This window comes from Procambarus clarkii, chromosome 10, assembly GCF_040958095.1.
Source record: "Procambarus clarkii isolate CNS0578487 chromosome 10, FALCON_Pclarkii_2.0, whole genome shotgun sequence".
NCBI lineage: Eukaryota > Metazoa > Arthropoda > Malacostraca > Decapoda > Cambaridae > Procambarus > Procambarus clarkii.
The window spans coordinates 8967472-8985233 of NC_091159.1; the positions used below are offsets into that span (position 1 = coordinate 8967472).

At 39.7% G+C, this 17762-nt stretch overlaps 2 protein-coding genes across 3 annotated transcripts in view; one reads left to right on the forward strand and one right to left on the reverse strand.

Moving 5' to 3' along the window:
- The window catches only part of LOC123747288 (uncharacterized), a 31959-nt gene extending 28891 nt beyond the window's left edge, over positions 1 to 3068 (forward strand). The window contains exons 5-6 of one of the 2 annotated variants that reach the window (XM_045729373.2): positions 557 to 734; positions 917 to 3068. In XM_045729373.2, the coding sequence (XP_045585329.1) occupies positions 557 to 734; positions 917 to 1060 (322 nt within the window). In that variant the 3' untranslated portion in view covers positions 1061 to 3068. The remainder of the gene's footprint in view (positions 1 to 556; positions 735 to 916) is intronic. The other variant, XM_045729385.2, reaches the window with a different exon arrangement.
- Positions 1 to 17762, reverse strand: part of LOC123747281 (acid phosphatase type 7) — a 69507-nt gene that overhangs the window by 40509 nt on the left and 11236 nt on the right. The window contains exons 4-7 of the mRNA XM_045729361.2: positions 11189 to 11321; positions 8084 to 8159; positions 6309 to 6406; positions 4090 to 4273 (exon numbers count right to left, since the gene is read on the reverse strand). Of these exons, the coding sequence (XP_045585317.2) occupies positions 4090 to 4273; positions 6309 to 6406; positions 8084 to 8159; positions 11189 to 11321 (491 nt within the window). The remainder of the gene's footprint in view (positions 1 to 4089; positions 4274 to 6308; positions 6407 to 8083; positions 8160 to 11188; positions 11322 to 17762) is intronic.

Consider the following 17762-nt stretch of genomic DNA (forward strand, 5'->3'; position numbering starts at 1 on the left):
ACATAATATAGTACTAGAGTTTTGTGTGAATTAGGTATGAAATCTATTTTAAAGTTAATATTTTTGGGAGTGTGGAACGGATTAATTAAATTTATATAATTTCTTACGGGAAAATTTGTTTCGGGTTGCGAATTTTCAGCTTACAAACTATCTCTGGGAATGGATTAAATTCGTAAATGGAGGAGCCACTGTATTGAAAATTTATTTACAGTAATTTTGTAATTTGCAAGTATAAAACTATGTGCAACTTAAATGATTTGGAATGCATAATGTGTGAAATTACATGTTTCTTATGAATGCTGATATGAAGGGATTAAACTAATATATAATAGTTTTTAATTTTGTAGTGGCCTACAACCATTGTGATGCATATAGAGGGGTGTTACTTACTAGGAGAATGGTGTAGTGAAATATCTTCTTAATAACCCTGAAGAACATTTAGGTAAAAATTAATTCATCATAACTAACAATACTGGCTATCGTGTTCAAAGGCTTTGAACACTGAACGGCAATGTTTTGGGCACATTTCCAATTTTTCCATGCCTATTTCTTACAGTTTAACATCTCTTTCAAATGTCCTGACCAAGATTAATGACAGTAGTGTACCTCCTAAACGTATGTTGGTCCTGTCAGTATCTACTTCACACGAACTACACAAGAATGTTATAGATCTGGAAGAGTTTGCACATTTCCTTGATCGCCATCAGATGATAAATTTTCCATGGGAGGAGCAGGTTTGTAAAATGTCTTTGTTTCATGGTTTCACCAATAAAAATACCTAATACAGTATATGAACTAACAATAAATATACAGTAAAAATTTATGAAAGCACTTCACAAGTGATCCATTATTTCAAATATGCTTTGGTTACTCTCAAAGCTTCATTCAGCCTTGATCATCTAAATCTTTTTTTCAGGGAAGACCTTCCGAGCATCTGGTTATGCAGCTGTTGAATACCATATACAATAGTGTTGGATTCTATAAAGGGTCTTCACTATTAATGAATTATGTATTGCAGCGTGGCCTCAGTGAATATGTAAATGACACCACCCTTTTGTAGATGGAATATATAATCCATGCTATGCTAGGTGGGCACAGAAAAATGCTAATGAATGAAGGGAAATTTTTACCCAAAAATTTTGTTACTGTATATTGGAATTTTTATGAGAACAGTCAGCTTATTTTGGGTCTTGAATAGATAAAAGAAACTGCTCTTTGTAAGCAACGCGCAATAGAAGTAATAGCATAAATCCACACTTTCCTGTCCTGGGTAGTGTTACTAATTAAAATGTAGACCCTTTAAATCTGTACAGACCTGGGAATTTAATGCAAGAAAGTGTGCTGCAGTGAAAATATTTAAGCCAATTATTTACTAGTACTTGAGGTATTTTTACCAAATTTTAATATACAGGCATGTATTTACATTTTTTTAAACTTTACCAACAAAAAATTTAATAGAAAATAATCTATAAAGATGGTGAGGGTGGGGTGGAGGGGGAGGGAGCTCTTGTGTGCCACCTTCAGGTAGGAGAGGGTGTCTCCTATTTTCCTTTTCCTGCCTGCTGTGGTGGCACATAAGTGAAATACACCCTATGTGTTAGCCATGCATAAACACCTATACATTCCCTTAAGTTCCTTCATCTGAGAGTTGAGCCTACCCAGTAACTTTGGCCCCCGGAGGAGTAACACGCTTCTTGGGTGGGGGAACAGAGGTAAACCAGGAGGTTTAGTGCAGCCTGCCTTAATCAATCAGCTCGTCCTGTTAGCCCACCTAGTTAGACATGAGTTAACTCTGTCTACTTATGCCCTGCTTTGCTTGTTATCCCTTATGTGGGCCCTGTTTCCTTTCACCACCTTTCTTTTTCTGTATGAATGTCTCACTAGTAAAATTCCCTAATTCATTCATGTTGGTAATACAGTATTTCTCATGTTCCAACCTTGCCCCTGTGGAGGGTCCCATTTGCAAAGTTTTGCAGAACTTTGCATGTGGACCTACATAGTGAAGGCTTATGATAGGTTATGATGGGTTTCATAACAACCATCTGTGTGTTATGAAACTACCTTTTCCTTGAACACTATTCTTCACACACTGCCATAATCACAGATGGGTGTAAGTCTGCTGAGGGTGTTGGCTATTCCATTGTCTTTAGTGACCAAACCTACATATGCCATCCATTCTCAAAGGTTTGCATCTTCATAGCAGAACTTCATACAATGTTCTATGCGCTTTGTCAACTGCTTTTCTGATACCAATGCTCCTTTGTTATTATGGTTGACTAGCAGTCCCCTCATGGCTCTGTGGTCATTTAACCATATGCATCTTGTGGTGGTCGAAATCTAATATTGGTTGTTTCTTATTTCTAGCAGATTTACGACAGTTGAGTTTTACTGGGTTCTCAGCCATATTGGTATTACCTTAAATGAACATTTGGACATTGCCACTAAGAAGGCTATCCACACTTGTCTTATTTTCCAAAAAGGTATTCCTTATTCATATTTCTACCTAGTCATTCATTCCTCAATCCTAGACTGCCGGCAGGGTTATTGGTCTGATGTTACCGATAACAAACTGCACATTCTTAAAGATAACCTATACCCTTGATACCTACCACCATAATAGACAACTAGAAATGCCTTTGGTTTGCTTATGTATTGGCAATACACACTTAACTCAGGAGCACTTAATGGAATGCCACTCTGCTCCTTATGGTCTGAACTGCATTGTCCCACTTTGTCGTGCACCTTCTTGTAGGTTGTCTCAATTTTCAGGACAATCATATGTCTCACTTTGCTAATATAATTTCTCTCTCGACAGAGTCCTTGGTGAATCCCACACCTTCGATAAAGCTCACATTACGTGCTTTTGTTCTCATATTGGCATCCTAAGTGATATTTAGAACTTTTTGAATATCCAGTGACACAGACAGTGCTACATAGTCTTCCTGGCTTGGTGCCTTCTTTTGATAATTATTTACCATAGAGCTTTACAAAATTTTTGTGATTCTCATAAAACATTGAATTACATACACTGTACTTTCAATATATTTTGTAATAAAATGTTAATTTTTTGATGAAGTCTAATTCACCTTTATCATACTACTCTTGCACAAGGACATTTCAGTAAATGAGGAAATACATATATGAAGTACAGGGTGTAGTAGTACTGAGCCTTATGTAAAGTACATATGTTGGACAACGGTGTGGAATAAACATAAAAAATCAAGAACTGGTGCGGTAACATTGTTAATCTGAGAAACATGAAGTTGTGTTCTAAGAAGAGAGTAAGAAATAAAAATGTAACGAATGAAAGTAAAAAATTCAACAAAGTGTTAAACTGAAACCATATTGCAATGATTTGAGCATGTTGAACAATGAATAATGGTAGACTGGTGGAAAATGAATTTGAAAACAGAAGAGGAAGGTTGCAAAGAAGATAGGACATGGTAAGCATGTGACGAAGCTAGATAGGACATGGTAAGCATGTGACGAAGCTAGATTCAGTATATGCAATGCACAAGATAAGCAGCAAGGCTAGGTAAAATAAGTTCGTCAGGAGGGAGTGAATATTTGTTCATGGGTGAATTTTGATTACTGAATACTATACAGATTTGTGTGGGTAATCCAAGCTAACCTGTAAATTTAGTGAGTTTTTAGTAGTGCTTCACCACATTTTACATTCTGTTCTTTACCCTTTTTCCTGGAGGGCCAACTGATGGCTCCCTGTTGCTTGCTACACTAAGATATCTCCACATTATTAAGTCATATTAAGCCTTTGCAAGTTATTAAAGGTCTTCAAGAACCAGAAGCTAAAACCGAGCACCAGTTCTTAAAATGCTAACTATCATACTGGAGCAGCAACTGTAAAATGTTATATAACAGTCATATATTTATGTAACAAATAAAAAACTGCACACCAGGGGGGGATTTTGGCTATAAACAGTGGTGCAGTGAATAAAGGTTAATAACAACATACTCATAAGCACAACAATATTCACAGTAAAATTATTAACTAAATCAGCAGTATGTACTTTATTTAGAAAAAAAATTTGAATGAATTATGAAAAATAATAAAGTACGTTCTTTACTAACCTCCAGGTCTTTGATGAGCCATTCATACTGTCGAGAGAGAGGCTTCAATCCATATTCAAGGAAGTAGTAAGCCTCAGTATTAATGGCAATAAAATGCACTTGTCCCATGTCCCAGCTGAAGAACAAACTCTCTGTATCCTCATAATTGGGCATGCTGAACCTTGATCGGTAGTTGCTGAAATTGCTGTAAGGAAATTTTTTTTAAATATTGTTTCTGTGGAGAGCCCCTTCAGCTCCCCAGGGCTATACCGGGCTGATGTGTATATATTACTTTCCCAACAGTCAATCGATGGAGTTTAGGCCTACCGGGGACCAGCGCTAGTACCTGGCCCCCTCAGAGAGGCACAAGGAGCAATGGCCTAGAGACCACTGCACAACTTCTCTGCAGAGCAGAGAAATTGAAACATGCCCTAGTATAGACAAAATGACAAATTCACCCACTCATAGGAAGGCAACCCATTCTCGCACTTTCGTATAGTCAATATTAACTTATTAAATAGGTGCATATGTGACATACTAATTTTTTGTGACTATTTTAGTTTACCTTGAAAAGCTTCATAGAAAACACCGACCTTACCTAACCTTCTTAGTATGTTAAGATAAGCATCTTATTGCTTCTTAATTGCAATTATTACTTAACCTATTATAGGTATAGGTTAAGTAATCATTGTAATTACGAAGCAATAAGATGCTTATCTTAACATACTAAGAAGGTTAGGTAAGGTCGGTGTTTTCTATGAAGCTTTTCAAGGTAAACTAAAATAGTCACAATAAATTAGTATGTCACATATGCACCTATTTAATAAGTCAATATTGACTGTAAGAAAGTGCGAGAACGGGTTGAGGAAGGAGGAACCAAGGACCCATGCATGGACACAAAACTTCCATGAAGTCCTCCCTCAAAGAACAAGGGTGGAAATGCAGAATGTACTTCCATTCCCTTAACAGTAAGCACATGCACAGTGGAAAACCAAAGCTGCTTTGAACTCTCAGCAAGCAATAGTGGATGAAGACTGGGGTACTTGTCAGATGACATGGAACCCAAAGCATCATCAAAAAACAACAAATCTGTAGTCTTCCAATCTTGAAGCTCCAATCTGCAGGTTAAAGCCAGGTCAGGTACACATTCCTCATGCAAAGTGAGGACTGACTGTATGTGTAAATGACCTGCCAATAAGTAAAATACTATATGAACATGTTAGTAAATTTTAAAATTAATTGGAAAAGGGTGGGGTGGGGGGAAGAATGATTACTTTCCTTCTCATAAGGCCATTTATCACACACACAGACTGGTTAATTGTCAAGGACCTTAATGAAAGATTCTGCATATTAGTTTACTTGTTAGACACCAAAAAATACAAAAATTGTTACATTCAGTACATACACAATAGATTGATAGCAGCAGTTATAGGAAAGCATAACAAAACAAAGCAAATGACAAAAACCAAAATAAGTCAAAGTTATTGATTTGGAATTTAAAAATAAACACTAATGATAAATTTTGTATTTGTAAGTATTAGTTTACAGTTGGATTTAGAGATTCTGTACTAAAAAAAAAGCTACTTAATAAAACCAGCGTTGAATGTAATGAAACGCCATTTTCTGGGCGAGTCCCGGAGGCTCCCCGGAGCTATCCATGGCTGATATGGATACCCTAACTATTTTGCATCAGTCGATGTGGGTGGAGTTCTAGGCCTACCGGGGATCATGAGCCAGAACCTGCCCCCCCCCCCCCCCCTTCTCACAGAGGCACGAGGAGCAATAGCCCATAGAAATGCACATGTGATTTGGAGCATTCTATATCTGCCATTGACCAGGACAGGCACCCAGAAAAGTAAGCGCCAAAAGCGCGGTAAGCGCGGCGCGGCTCGTGTGGCGTTATGCTTGCTTGTTCGTTTTTCTTTTGGGGAGTTCTGTCCACTCGTTTGACAATTTTCGTTGTTAACCAAAATAGGGGTTTGTTTTGTGGCGCTTACCTTTCTGGATGCCTGTCCCGGTCGATGGCAGATATAGAATGCTCCAAATCACATGTGCATTTCTATGGGCCATTACTCCTAGTGCTTCTGTGAAGGGGGGGCAGGTTCTGGCTCGTGGTCCCCGGTAGGCCTAGAACTCCACCCACATCGACTGATGCAAAATAATTAGGGTATCCTTGTCAGCCATGGATAGCTCCGAGGAGCCGTAGGGGCTCCCCCCCAGAAAAACTATTTTAAACTTACTATTTTTGTTCATGGTTACCCGGGCAGGTTATATAAGGGACGTAGGCAGCAATTGGTTGAATCTGTCGCATGAACTCGTCACCAACACGGGCATTGTCCTAGTTTAAGAATGCAAATACAGTATTAGACAATGTATTTAATACACAGCATTCATATTTTGCAAAGACTATAAACTAATCTAAACATACTAACAATACATGAATAAAATGCTTCATATAGCGAAGATTAAATCAAGTATAGTATAGTACACACTCAAATTATCTGAATCAGTAGGGATTCAACCCCATACGATTCTGCTGACAGCCTGTATAACTCAGGCGTATTAGGCTTTTGTTTCTACATTTTAAAATCTAATATCTGTTATTAGTGCAACAAGAGTTATTAGTGAAATATTTGCACCCTTTTTCATTTAAAAAGCACATTCTTAACACAAGAAAAAACTTTTGAGTATGAGAAACCCTTCTTGGTGCAATTTTTTCTGCCACCCACATTATTCAGTATTTGTATGCCCTAAGGCTCATGATCTACAGTCAGGCAAGTGTAAATTGGCATTGATGCCATAGGGGACTACAGCATCCACGCAGGGTCATGTATTATGCTTGGGAATCACTGGAGACGGTCATCCAGACAAGAGTAAGACGATACTCAGATTGTTTAGTCATAAACACAAAGCTTTCAAGAATTTCCAATTAATATACATTTACAACTGTTAATGGAAACTATGTACTATATTAACCTTAATGCAACAGTGAAAACTCTGTATTAAACTAACATCGCAATGGAAACCCTGGATTAAAGTAATATGCCATAATGGAAGTCCTGTGTTTAACTAATTGCCACAATGGAAGCCCTGTGTTACTAATTACCACAATGGAAACTGTATTAAACTAATTGCCACACTGGAAACCTCTGTATTAATCTTATCTACAACAATAGAAACTCTGGGATTAAACCAATCTGGCAATAAGTATTAAACTAATTGCCACAATGGAAACCCTGTATTAAACCTATGCAACAAGAGAAACCCTGGGATTAAACCAATCTGGCCATAATAGAAATGCTGCATTAAACCAAACTGTTAATGGTCTGGATTAAACCACTCGGTTAATAGTAGAAACACTGAAAAAACTAATAGATCTGCCAATTACAAATAAATTTGTTCCACCTCACCACCACCAGGCAGTGAAGTGGCATGCCATCCATATTATCATCCATCCATACAATTAAAAAAATATTACGTGGAATACATGTTGTCTGAATCAATTGGTACTCTTGAAAAAAAGTCCTAGAAAACAGTCTACACTGTATATAACTAATTAATGCTTAAAAATTGCATGTAGCATAAACATCACATTGCTAATCTACAGTTCAAAGCCAAAATTTTAAATTTAGATTACCTATGTAAAAACAATTATTATTAGTAGTAATTTGCTTTTTCAATTAAATAAATAGTCTGACATCAGGCACCAACATAATGGGTTTATACAAAATAAATGTGAAGTGCCTTTTCTTACACTGTAAGATTTTTTGCAATTACAATAGTTAAAGTACTTTCACTTTGTAGGACAAGCTGATGGTAAACTGCACTACTGAAGCTACAAATGACTTGTATGTTTATGTGGTAGCTGCACCAAAATGTAGCGAGCCATTACCAATGTTCTGAGCATAGTAAATGGATTTTGTCACAAAAAAAAAAAAAACTGATGTGTTTTGACAATAATTTACACATGACATTATACTGAAAATGGAAATTAAACTAATTTATAGATACTAACAGAATCCATGTCATAAGCAAAATCTCCAACATGAATCACAGCATCATACATTCCCATCTGTGTCTCCTCTTGCAGTCTGAAATCATCAAAGCAAATTATACTATGAGCAAACAGTAGTAGTATAGTACAGTATTGTACCAATGTATCATACTTATGATATCCTACACTTAAGACAAAGGAATGAAATACTGTATAAAGTAATTCTTACAGATATGATGGGAATATTATTTGTTCAGTCCTCTTTCTGAGAAAACTAGCAAAGTTTCATAACTCAAGCATGATTAAAAATACAAAAGTGTGAAGCACTTTTGATGAAAGGAAATGTATTTGGTTAAATGTTTGAAAATATTTTCTGTACTGCATATTTGTTATGCATATCCATATCATTCCAATCTTAACTAAATTTTAAGGTGAAAAGCATTTAGTGAGTCTTACAACATTTCAAAATTAAAAAATATTAGAAAAATGTCTATCATTATAAATAACACTCAAATACCTGTCCAATTCTCCTAATGATCTCCTCCCAAAAAAGTGTTTATTTCACTTTTTGATTATTAATGCAACCCTCATTTAATAATGCACCCATTAAGGGTTCCAGTAGTAGTCGGGTTCATTCTTGACTCAATCGAAAATTACGAATCCCGGGCGGGACAGAAATGGTTGGGCGTATTTCTTATCACCTAATGCCCACGCCTTCCTAGCAGTAAATAGGTACCCAGGAGTTAGTCAGCTTCTTGTGTGGTTGCATCCTGGGAAAGGTCACCAATTTGACCCTAGGGGGGGCCTTGATATAAGCCAAATAAGTACTCTATGTATAAATTGGGTGCCTGTTCCCTGACAATGCATTATTATTATTAACACTTTGGCATCATGATGACGCTCCCAGCAGCATCAAAACAATACACGCAGTATACAACATGATGCAACGCATCATGTTGTATACTAAACTGCGCAACGCGCCTGCAGGCTCTCGACGGGGGTGTGCAACACGCCTCCGGGTATTTATATTTTTGCGTTCCATTCAAAACTCCCACGGCTACTTGGGATTCACATCAGCTTCCTCAGGGCTCTTGTAAGCAGACGCCATCTTTAAAAAAAATCGTGGGCCACATTCCCGGGTGTGAGAGCCTCAGTACTGAGTAAGCAACCAAGGCTGGTGCACACAGCATGAGCTCACAGCACCGCTGTTCAGCATTGTGACCACAGCATCGCCTAATAATGTTAAAATATATATATATAACGTGTATAATTAGCCATGATAGTATTACAGAAGAGCCTGAGTGTGATAATGACTGTGTACAATGTTCAAATATCAGTGATTCGATGCTATTCACGATGTTCACAGAGCTAGCCTCAGCACAACAGCATTATTTCGTCCATCGAGGAATCGTCAAACGACTTCGTAGGTTCCTTTACAAAATAAACTTGTGATCAATTATTCATTTACAGGAATTAGTGACCAAGATTGTGATAATAGCAGGACTGTGATGATAATTAGCACTGTGCATAGTATTGTGGGAGGAGGAGGTTTGGTGAGGGACGGAGGGAATCGAGGTAGCCTCACCGTGTGTGGCAGCCACTCTTGTTTTGCTCACCATAGTGGTTCTATGGTCTTAGTGGTTCGCTATGGTGAACACATATGTACATGGGTATATACAATGTGTGTATATAGTGCAATAACAGCAACAGGAGTATGTTGGGAGGAGCTATTTTGGTGAGGGAGGTGACGTCGTAATCGTAGCGTCGTCTGCTGGCTGTTGTGTGATTTCTCATACAGTGTAAGGTGGCCACTGTGCTGACACAATACCGGCTTACTTGCATAGTTTTGGTGAATAAAACAAGTAGATACGTATACATAACATGTGTAAATAGTGTAATAAAAACAATAACAGTATGGTGGGAGGAGCAATGTTGGCGAGTAAGATGTTGGAGTGAGGGAGGACTGGCTGGGTGTGGCAGATCACACTTGCAGAGTTCTGAGTGTGTTGATGGTGAATGTATATAGTGTGTGATAGTGTATAGTGTGTAAATATGTTGTAAATATTCATAAATGAACATGAAACATTGGTGTGAATAACAGTATGGTGGGAGGAGGGGTGATGGCGAGTACGATGTTGGAGGAGTGAGGGAGGACTGGCTGCGAGTGGCCGATCACACTCGTAGAGTTCTGAGTGTGTTTATGGTGTGTGTATATAGTGTGTGATACTGTACAGGGTGTAAATAGATTGTATATACTGTATACATAAATTAGCATGATACATTGGAAATATGTACCAGATATGTGTACACGTGTCATGCACATAACAGTGTCTTCGGACAATACGGATGTTCTACTGCCATAATATAGTGTATGTGTTCATTATACATAGGATTGGCACAAAAAAAAAAAATAATGTATTTGGAACCTGCGCAATAAATTAACAAAAATATATTCGTGGCAACTCCCGCATCTTTACCCGGGCGCCCTACTGGCCCCGGGAGCATACACCACGGGTGACTAGGGATTGATGTCGTCACGAGCGAACTTATGGACCCCATAGCAACCAAAGTAAGTACAATTTTGACTTTTTGTTAACATATCCATACTCAGGGAACGGTTTTTGACATTTTCAAAAAAACAAAGAATTTTTTCCAGAGAATTTATTTCCTGTGCACTAGGAAGGGGGGGGTGCTATATTTGGAAGCCGAGCAGTTGAAGGGTTAACAGCATCAACAATTACAATATTTAAAAAAATTCTATTTATTGTCCGATTATTATGGGACTTGTTTTAAAATGCGCAGTGTTCTATTGCCAACAATTTAATACTACAGTTAATGATGTAGGAAGAAAAACAAGGTAGGAAAACTGGAAAAAGTATAAAAATTTGAGTGTGACAGAGCGCACACGGGCAACACCTGTCCGACTTTGACCTTAGCTGGGTGGTGCACACGGGTCAGGACTACTTTGAAGTGGCCCTCCAGGCCAGTACCAGGCCAGCCAAACTGATAAATAACCAGCCTCTCATTTAAATATGCATTATTTGTGCATACTTTTGTCTACAATGCATAAGGATTATTTTTCAGTATATGTTATTTATCGTGCTAAAAATTATTTTGCAACCTTACCTAGAAAGTGATTGCGCATTGATAGCTCCCATGTCCCCATACATGACAACTGAGATGGGCCAGTCAGTGCCATTTTTCCAAGTCTTGAACATAAAAATCTCAGACCAGCCAAGGGGACTTCCACAGTGGTAAACTGTAAAAAAAATAGGACAATGAGTGTAATGAAATATTAATTTTAAACAGCACCTCAGTAGCTCTCCTGAGCTATTAGCGCTGGGTTATTCCAAGACCATCACTAGTATGCCTGGCCCTGAGCATCTATGAAACACAAGACAAGTAACCTTGCAAACTCTCTTGTAGTGCAGGGACGAGTAGGATGAGTAACTCAGTTGAGAGCATTCCATAATCAACCAATAGGAATAACTGCTTGCTGTGACACAAGAATATTTTAGTCACTGAACACTGCCTCCAAGCATTCATTGGTATCTTAAGATAGCCAAGAATCATTCTGAAATTACTGTACTTAATAAGTACAGTAATTACCCCTATAATAAAAAATATATAAAATAAAATAATGATAGCCAGTAAGTGGCAACATCACCTACGAGTACTGGGTTGAGGTAGGTGGCCACAATCACTTTAACCCCAGTCTGCCCAAGCATACTCAGGAAAGAGGCAAAATAAAGGTTGAGAACAAGTAAGATGGCACTCAAAAGGGCATTTAATTTTCCACATTTACCCTATTATCCAATAGGGTAAATCTATGGAGTGAGCAAACACAACAGGAACTTATCAAGTGAAAAATTAGTAGGCAGAGAGGACTCAAGGTGATGCGAACCAGACACATCACCCACATGATAATTGACCCACTATAAACACATGTGTGATGGGGAGGAGACAAGAGTAGGAGGCCAGCTCACCAGAAACTCTGGATCTGGGTGGAAGAAGACATAACAGCTGTAAGGGTGCCAAACAGACTCATAGCAATGGTACAAGGGTATACAGGAGCCAGGGAATAGGGGTCAGAGAATTAATAAACAGGGCAGAAATAAGAGAGGCAAAACCAGCCCCCCCCCCCTTTAAAAAAAAACAGCGTTGAATGTAATGAAACGCCATTTTCTGGGTGAGACCCCAAAGGCTCCCCAGAGCTATGTTGGGCTGATGTGTATATATTAGACTGCGGCAACAGTCAATCAATGGAGTTCTATGCCTACCGGGAACCACGAGTCAGAACCTGGCCCCCTCAGACAGGCACGAGGAGCAATGGCCTATAGACACCCCCCCCCCATGTTGTTGGAAGCAGTCTATGTCTTCCATCTACCAGGTCAGGTGCCCGTAAAAGTAGGAATCCCAAAACAAACTACAGCTGGTTAAAAATTGCAAACCAAAAGCTGAACGAGCAAGCAGAATTCCCCAATCAGAAAAGCAAACAAACATGACATCACCACAGCCACCGCGCCCCTGTCTGCGCAGCTCCCCCTCCCTGGGAGGGGGAAGGGAGGCCCCAGACCTGGTTGAGGCGTCTTCCGGTATACAGTATATGGCGCCCTTCCCTGGCTTCGAGGCTGCCAGGGTCGATGCCTTTTGGCTGAACTGGTCGAGGTGGTCTTGGCGCGCTTGGAGACTTATCAGGGGAGAGTAGTCCTCTTGGCCTTTGGTTAGGTAGCTCTGGGAAGCCGAAGGGGCTCTCCACAGTAAACCAGCATTGAATGTATCGAAATGCCATTTTCTGGGTGAGACCCGGAGGCTCCCCGGCATCCCTCCCTCCCTCCAGTTGGTTTTTTTTTGCCATTTTGATATCCAGCCTCTGCACTGGGGTTGGGTAGCTGGCACGGGAGGTCTTGCCCTCCCCCCCTTCCCCTCCCGGAGAGGGGAGGAGCTGCTCAGACAGTGGCGTGGTGGCTTTGGTGACGTCATGCTTGTTTGCTTGTTTCTGATTAGGGAGTTCTGCTTGCTTGTTCGGCTTTCGGTTTGTAATTTTTAACCAGTTGTAGTTTATTTTGGGAGTCCTACCTTTCTATGTGCTTGACCTGGTAGATAGCAGATATAGACTGCTTCCAACTACATGGGGGGTTTTCTATAGGCTGTTGCTCCTCGTGTCTCTTTGAAGGGGCCAGGCTCTGACTCGTGGTCCTCAGTAGGTATAGAACTCCATTGATTGACTGTTGCTACAGTCTAATATATACACATCAGCCCAGTATAGCTCTGGGAAACCGAAGGGGCTCTCCCCAGAAAATGTAGCAACTAGACACATGTTGTAAGAATAAAATGAGCGAAGAAACCAAACCCAAATGAAAACGAGACCATTTTAGAAAGCAGGTGTCAGAAAATGCAAAGAAGGAAAGGAGGAAGAAGCTCCTTCCTTGACTCGTGGGACAACACAAAAAGATTTAGCCAGAGCCACAAACTATGGAGTGATGGAGGAAGGGATTCTTTTAAAAACTTTTTAAAGTTTTTAAAAAGAAAGTTTAACTTTTAAAATAGTGTACTGAACAATTTGGAGGATGTTGATCCAGACAATGTCTTCAAAAGGTCAGATGTACATAACACAAATAAGGAACAACGGTTTCAAGCTAAACTAGCCACAATGTAGGACTGAAAACAGGAGATGCTTTTTCACCCACTGTTATAAACCCATGGAACCACCTACCCACCAAAGCCATAAATGCCAAAACATTGTTAGATTTTAAAATCCATCTGGAAAGAATCATCAGGGCAAACAGAGGGGCCTTTGACAACCCACCAGCTTCCTGTCCTTGTCGAGGCCACTAGTGTTAGTGGCCCTCGGGTAAATTCAGAAAAGCATAACAGCACCCAAGAAACAACAGCAAAAGAGCAAGAACCAGCCAAACCCCAACAAGAGAGGCTCTAAAAGAGCTGACATAAAAGAGAAAACAAGAGGGGACTGCCTGACAGTTGCTAAAGCATCAGGAGATAAACAATTACTACAACAAACTCAAGGCTTGTCAAGCAACGGGAGAAGCTAGAAAGACCGCCAAGCCAACTGACACTGGTGGTGCCATCCTTCATGTGTGTATGTACACATAAAGGAGCCATAAGAGTGTTGCTATCTGCATCTTATACAGATGGAGGTATAGTAAGAAGTCCTAAAAAAGCACTTTACAAACAAATAGATCAAGTCCCACCTGCTCCATTTGTGACAGCATCCAATACCACAGCATCCTAGTCAGGAAACACATCAAAATGGGATAAAAGTATAAGAGACTGTATATAAACATATTTAGCACATCCCAAATGTGGAACACATGGAGAACTGCAAGAGGGCAACTGGTCACCACTAACACCAATAAAGGCCAGTGTCCATGTTCAGATGATGAAGCTGGGGACAAGTCCCTTCCCATGCTTCTATGGGATGCTGGATGTTTCCAGTAATAGACAGAATGATGGTCTCGCAAGTTACCATGGAACCGAGCCCCAAAAATCCTGCAGAGTAAAACACCAAAGTAGGAGTATCTTCAGGCCCTACAGAGTGAGCAAGTACTACATAGTCCCTCAGTCAGTGAAGTGTCGACCATCCGATAAAATGGTATAGCACCTTCAACCAAACACAGCCCTGACGATAAACCATTGAGACGAAGTTCAGATGCCACAACAGGCTCATGAGGTACTCATGAACAGCCGGTGCCTTCAAATGACCTGTCAAAACAGGAAGCCCAAGCCAGGAGGTGAGAACCTGGGACCTCAGGTCGAGTTCTGTGTTTATAAGCCAAACCTCATAGGGAGTGGATCCCTAAACTTATACACCTAGAGAAACAATCACCAGAGCCTATGTGGCCAGAGGCTGAGGGCATTTAGGAGCCACAATCAGAGGAGGTGGCTGGGGAAAGTCTGTTAGCCAATTCAGAAGGAGTACCAATGCATCAAAACTTCTCGAAAGACATAAGTATTAAAATCTTAACCTCTTCCTCATAAAGGAAGGTACAGAGATTCCCTACCAGCAGGAGCCAAGGAAACCAAAGCATCTGTTCTGCTATATAGTCATAATGGCTTAGCACTTTCCTTCATAATTACCTTACCTGTACTGTAAATACTTGAGACCACAAGAAAGCGTTCACCTTATAAACCACAATACAGTACAGTAAGGTAGCTCAATTGAAATCGCAATCCACTGTTGACAAGTGTCACACACAAGGATAAAAAGAGACCTCGGAGCTAACAAGAAACATACTGAAGACACAGTTTACTATGAGGGTAAAAAAAAATTAAGAATGAACCAGAAAATTGTACACAGCAGAATGAGCCTTCACATTGGATGGGCTTGCCAGAACATCTGGACCAGCAGCTGGTCATGCCATCGTGTGGCAGTTAGTGCAGTAGCAGTTTCTTATGTAATTTCAGAGTAATTTTTAGGTATCTTAAAGATTCCAATGATCATTAGAAAGTTGTGTTAAGCGATTTGATATGTTCTTTGGTGTCATAGTGGATATTTTCATTGGTCAATTGAGGTATGCTCTCCACGGTGCTCCTTGTCCATGTTCTTTGGTGTCATAGTGGTTATTCTCACTGGTCAACTGAGGTATGCCCTCCACTGCGCTTCTTGCCCCTGGGCTATGGAACAAGATGATTCACAAATTTACTAGTCCCCATGGGGCTTATTGAACCCAGTGCTATGGCTCAGAAAATCTACTAAAGCAGTTTTGCTCAAAAAAATATATACCCGTACAGTATACTGTATATTCATACTGTATATTCATACAGTACATCATGTAAAATATAATGCATACAAAATTTGGTAACCAAGAATTTATTCTTGCTTTATGGCATGACTTTTCATTTCAACTCTATTTAAAATGTATTATTTTGCATATAAATGGATGATAAAAGGGCAGCAAACACTTTAAATGATTATTTTACATCTGTTCACACTGGAAAGGTTGGATGACATCCCATCACCCTCACAAATGTCTGAAGGAGGGGAGGAGAATGAATTCAGGGATATACCCATAATATGCAAAATAATTAGAAAGAACACTGACAAACTAAAAGACTCAAAAGCCCCAAGTGTGGATGGAATCCAATCCAAAGTCTTAACACTTTGGCTTGGTAACGACGCAGCATTGCGTCGTTCTTTTACTCAGGGGTAGTCCGGTAACGACGCAGCATTGTGTCGTTCATTAAAATATTTGCAGAAAATCCGGTTTTTATCCAAATTTTTTGGGACTGATTTTAAACTGAGTGCCAACGTCTTCCCGTTCTTTTACATCAGGAGCATCCCACATGCTCCTGATGTAATTGCCACTGGAGCCAATGTTGCAACACCCAGACCATCAACACCAGGACCTTCAGGTGTGAGGCACCCAGTATTCACTTCACCCGTACCTGAAGGTGTACCTTCATCATCTGAGTCAGAAGATGAGACTGTGATTATCCCTAGTGGTGCTTCTGCAAGGACAAAACCCCGTATTGTGGATAATCCAGAACGTCTCAACAAAAACTTGTCCCATACTCAAGTAAAGATACAGAAGCATCTGAGGTGTCGTGTTTGCAGAATGTCTGGTAAAAGGAGGGACACACTATAAGTACAAGACGTGTGATGTACCACTGTGTCCTGTACCACGCTACAGCAAATACCATCGCAAGAAACAATTCTGGGCCGATAAGCAGTAATGCTTGCCCACCATCTACTCCACCTATAAAAAAAACATGGGTTGACCCTTCAGGAAACGTTTTCCTGGAGCAGGTGGAGTGGATAAAACTAATGTTCAGCCCATGTCATGCTCCACAAACAACACTGTATTGGTAAGTACAAAAAGTTTTAGTTTTTTATATACAGTGGCACCTCGACTTACGATTGCCCCGACTTACGATAATTTATTTATTTATTTATTTATATACAAGAAGGTACATTGGGATTGTGAGGATACATAATATAGTAATTACAATCTTGTAAAGCCACTAGTACAAGCAGCGTTTCGGGCAGGAAACGAAATTTCAAGTTACAATGTAAATTTGATCGAAAAATGCGAATCGACTTACGATAGTGTCGTCGACTAACGATATTTGTTGGTACACGTTTGGGTCGACCGAGCGTGTGGTTCCTGGTCACGCGGGCTGACCTGCCTCAGTTTACTAGAGTTGCCCGCTTAGTGACAATCTTGTCTATAAGAAATTCCGTTTTTGTGGTGATTTTTCGCTTTTTAAACATAAAACTGATTATTATACTGTATTTTATGCCATGGGGTCCCAAGAAAGTCAGTGGTAAGGTTCAACATATGAAAAGACATGTAATAATGACCACAGAGGAAAAACAAGAGGTCATATGTAAACATGATAATGGTACTAGTGTTGTTGAACTAGCTTGGCAGTACAGTACAATAAATCTTCAGAGGAGGAGGCGGCGGCATTAGAGGATGTCCCTTTCTCATTAATTAAGAAAATGTGTGCAGTATGGGAAGGACTGCAAAGTTTTGCTGACAAGAATCACCCAGATAAAGCTGTAACAGCCCATTGCATTGATCTTTTTAATGACAATGTGATGCCTCACTACAGACAAGTGTTGAAATGTAGGGAAAAACAATCTTCAATGGAACGATTTCTAGTGAGAAAATCAAGATGTGAGCCAGAAGCAGGTCCTAGTGGTATGCATGCAAAATGTGCCAAAGTGTGTACCCCA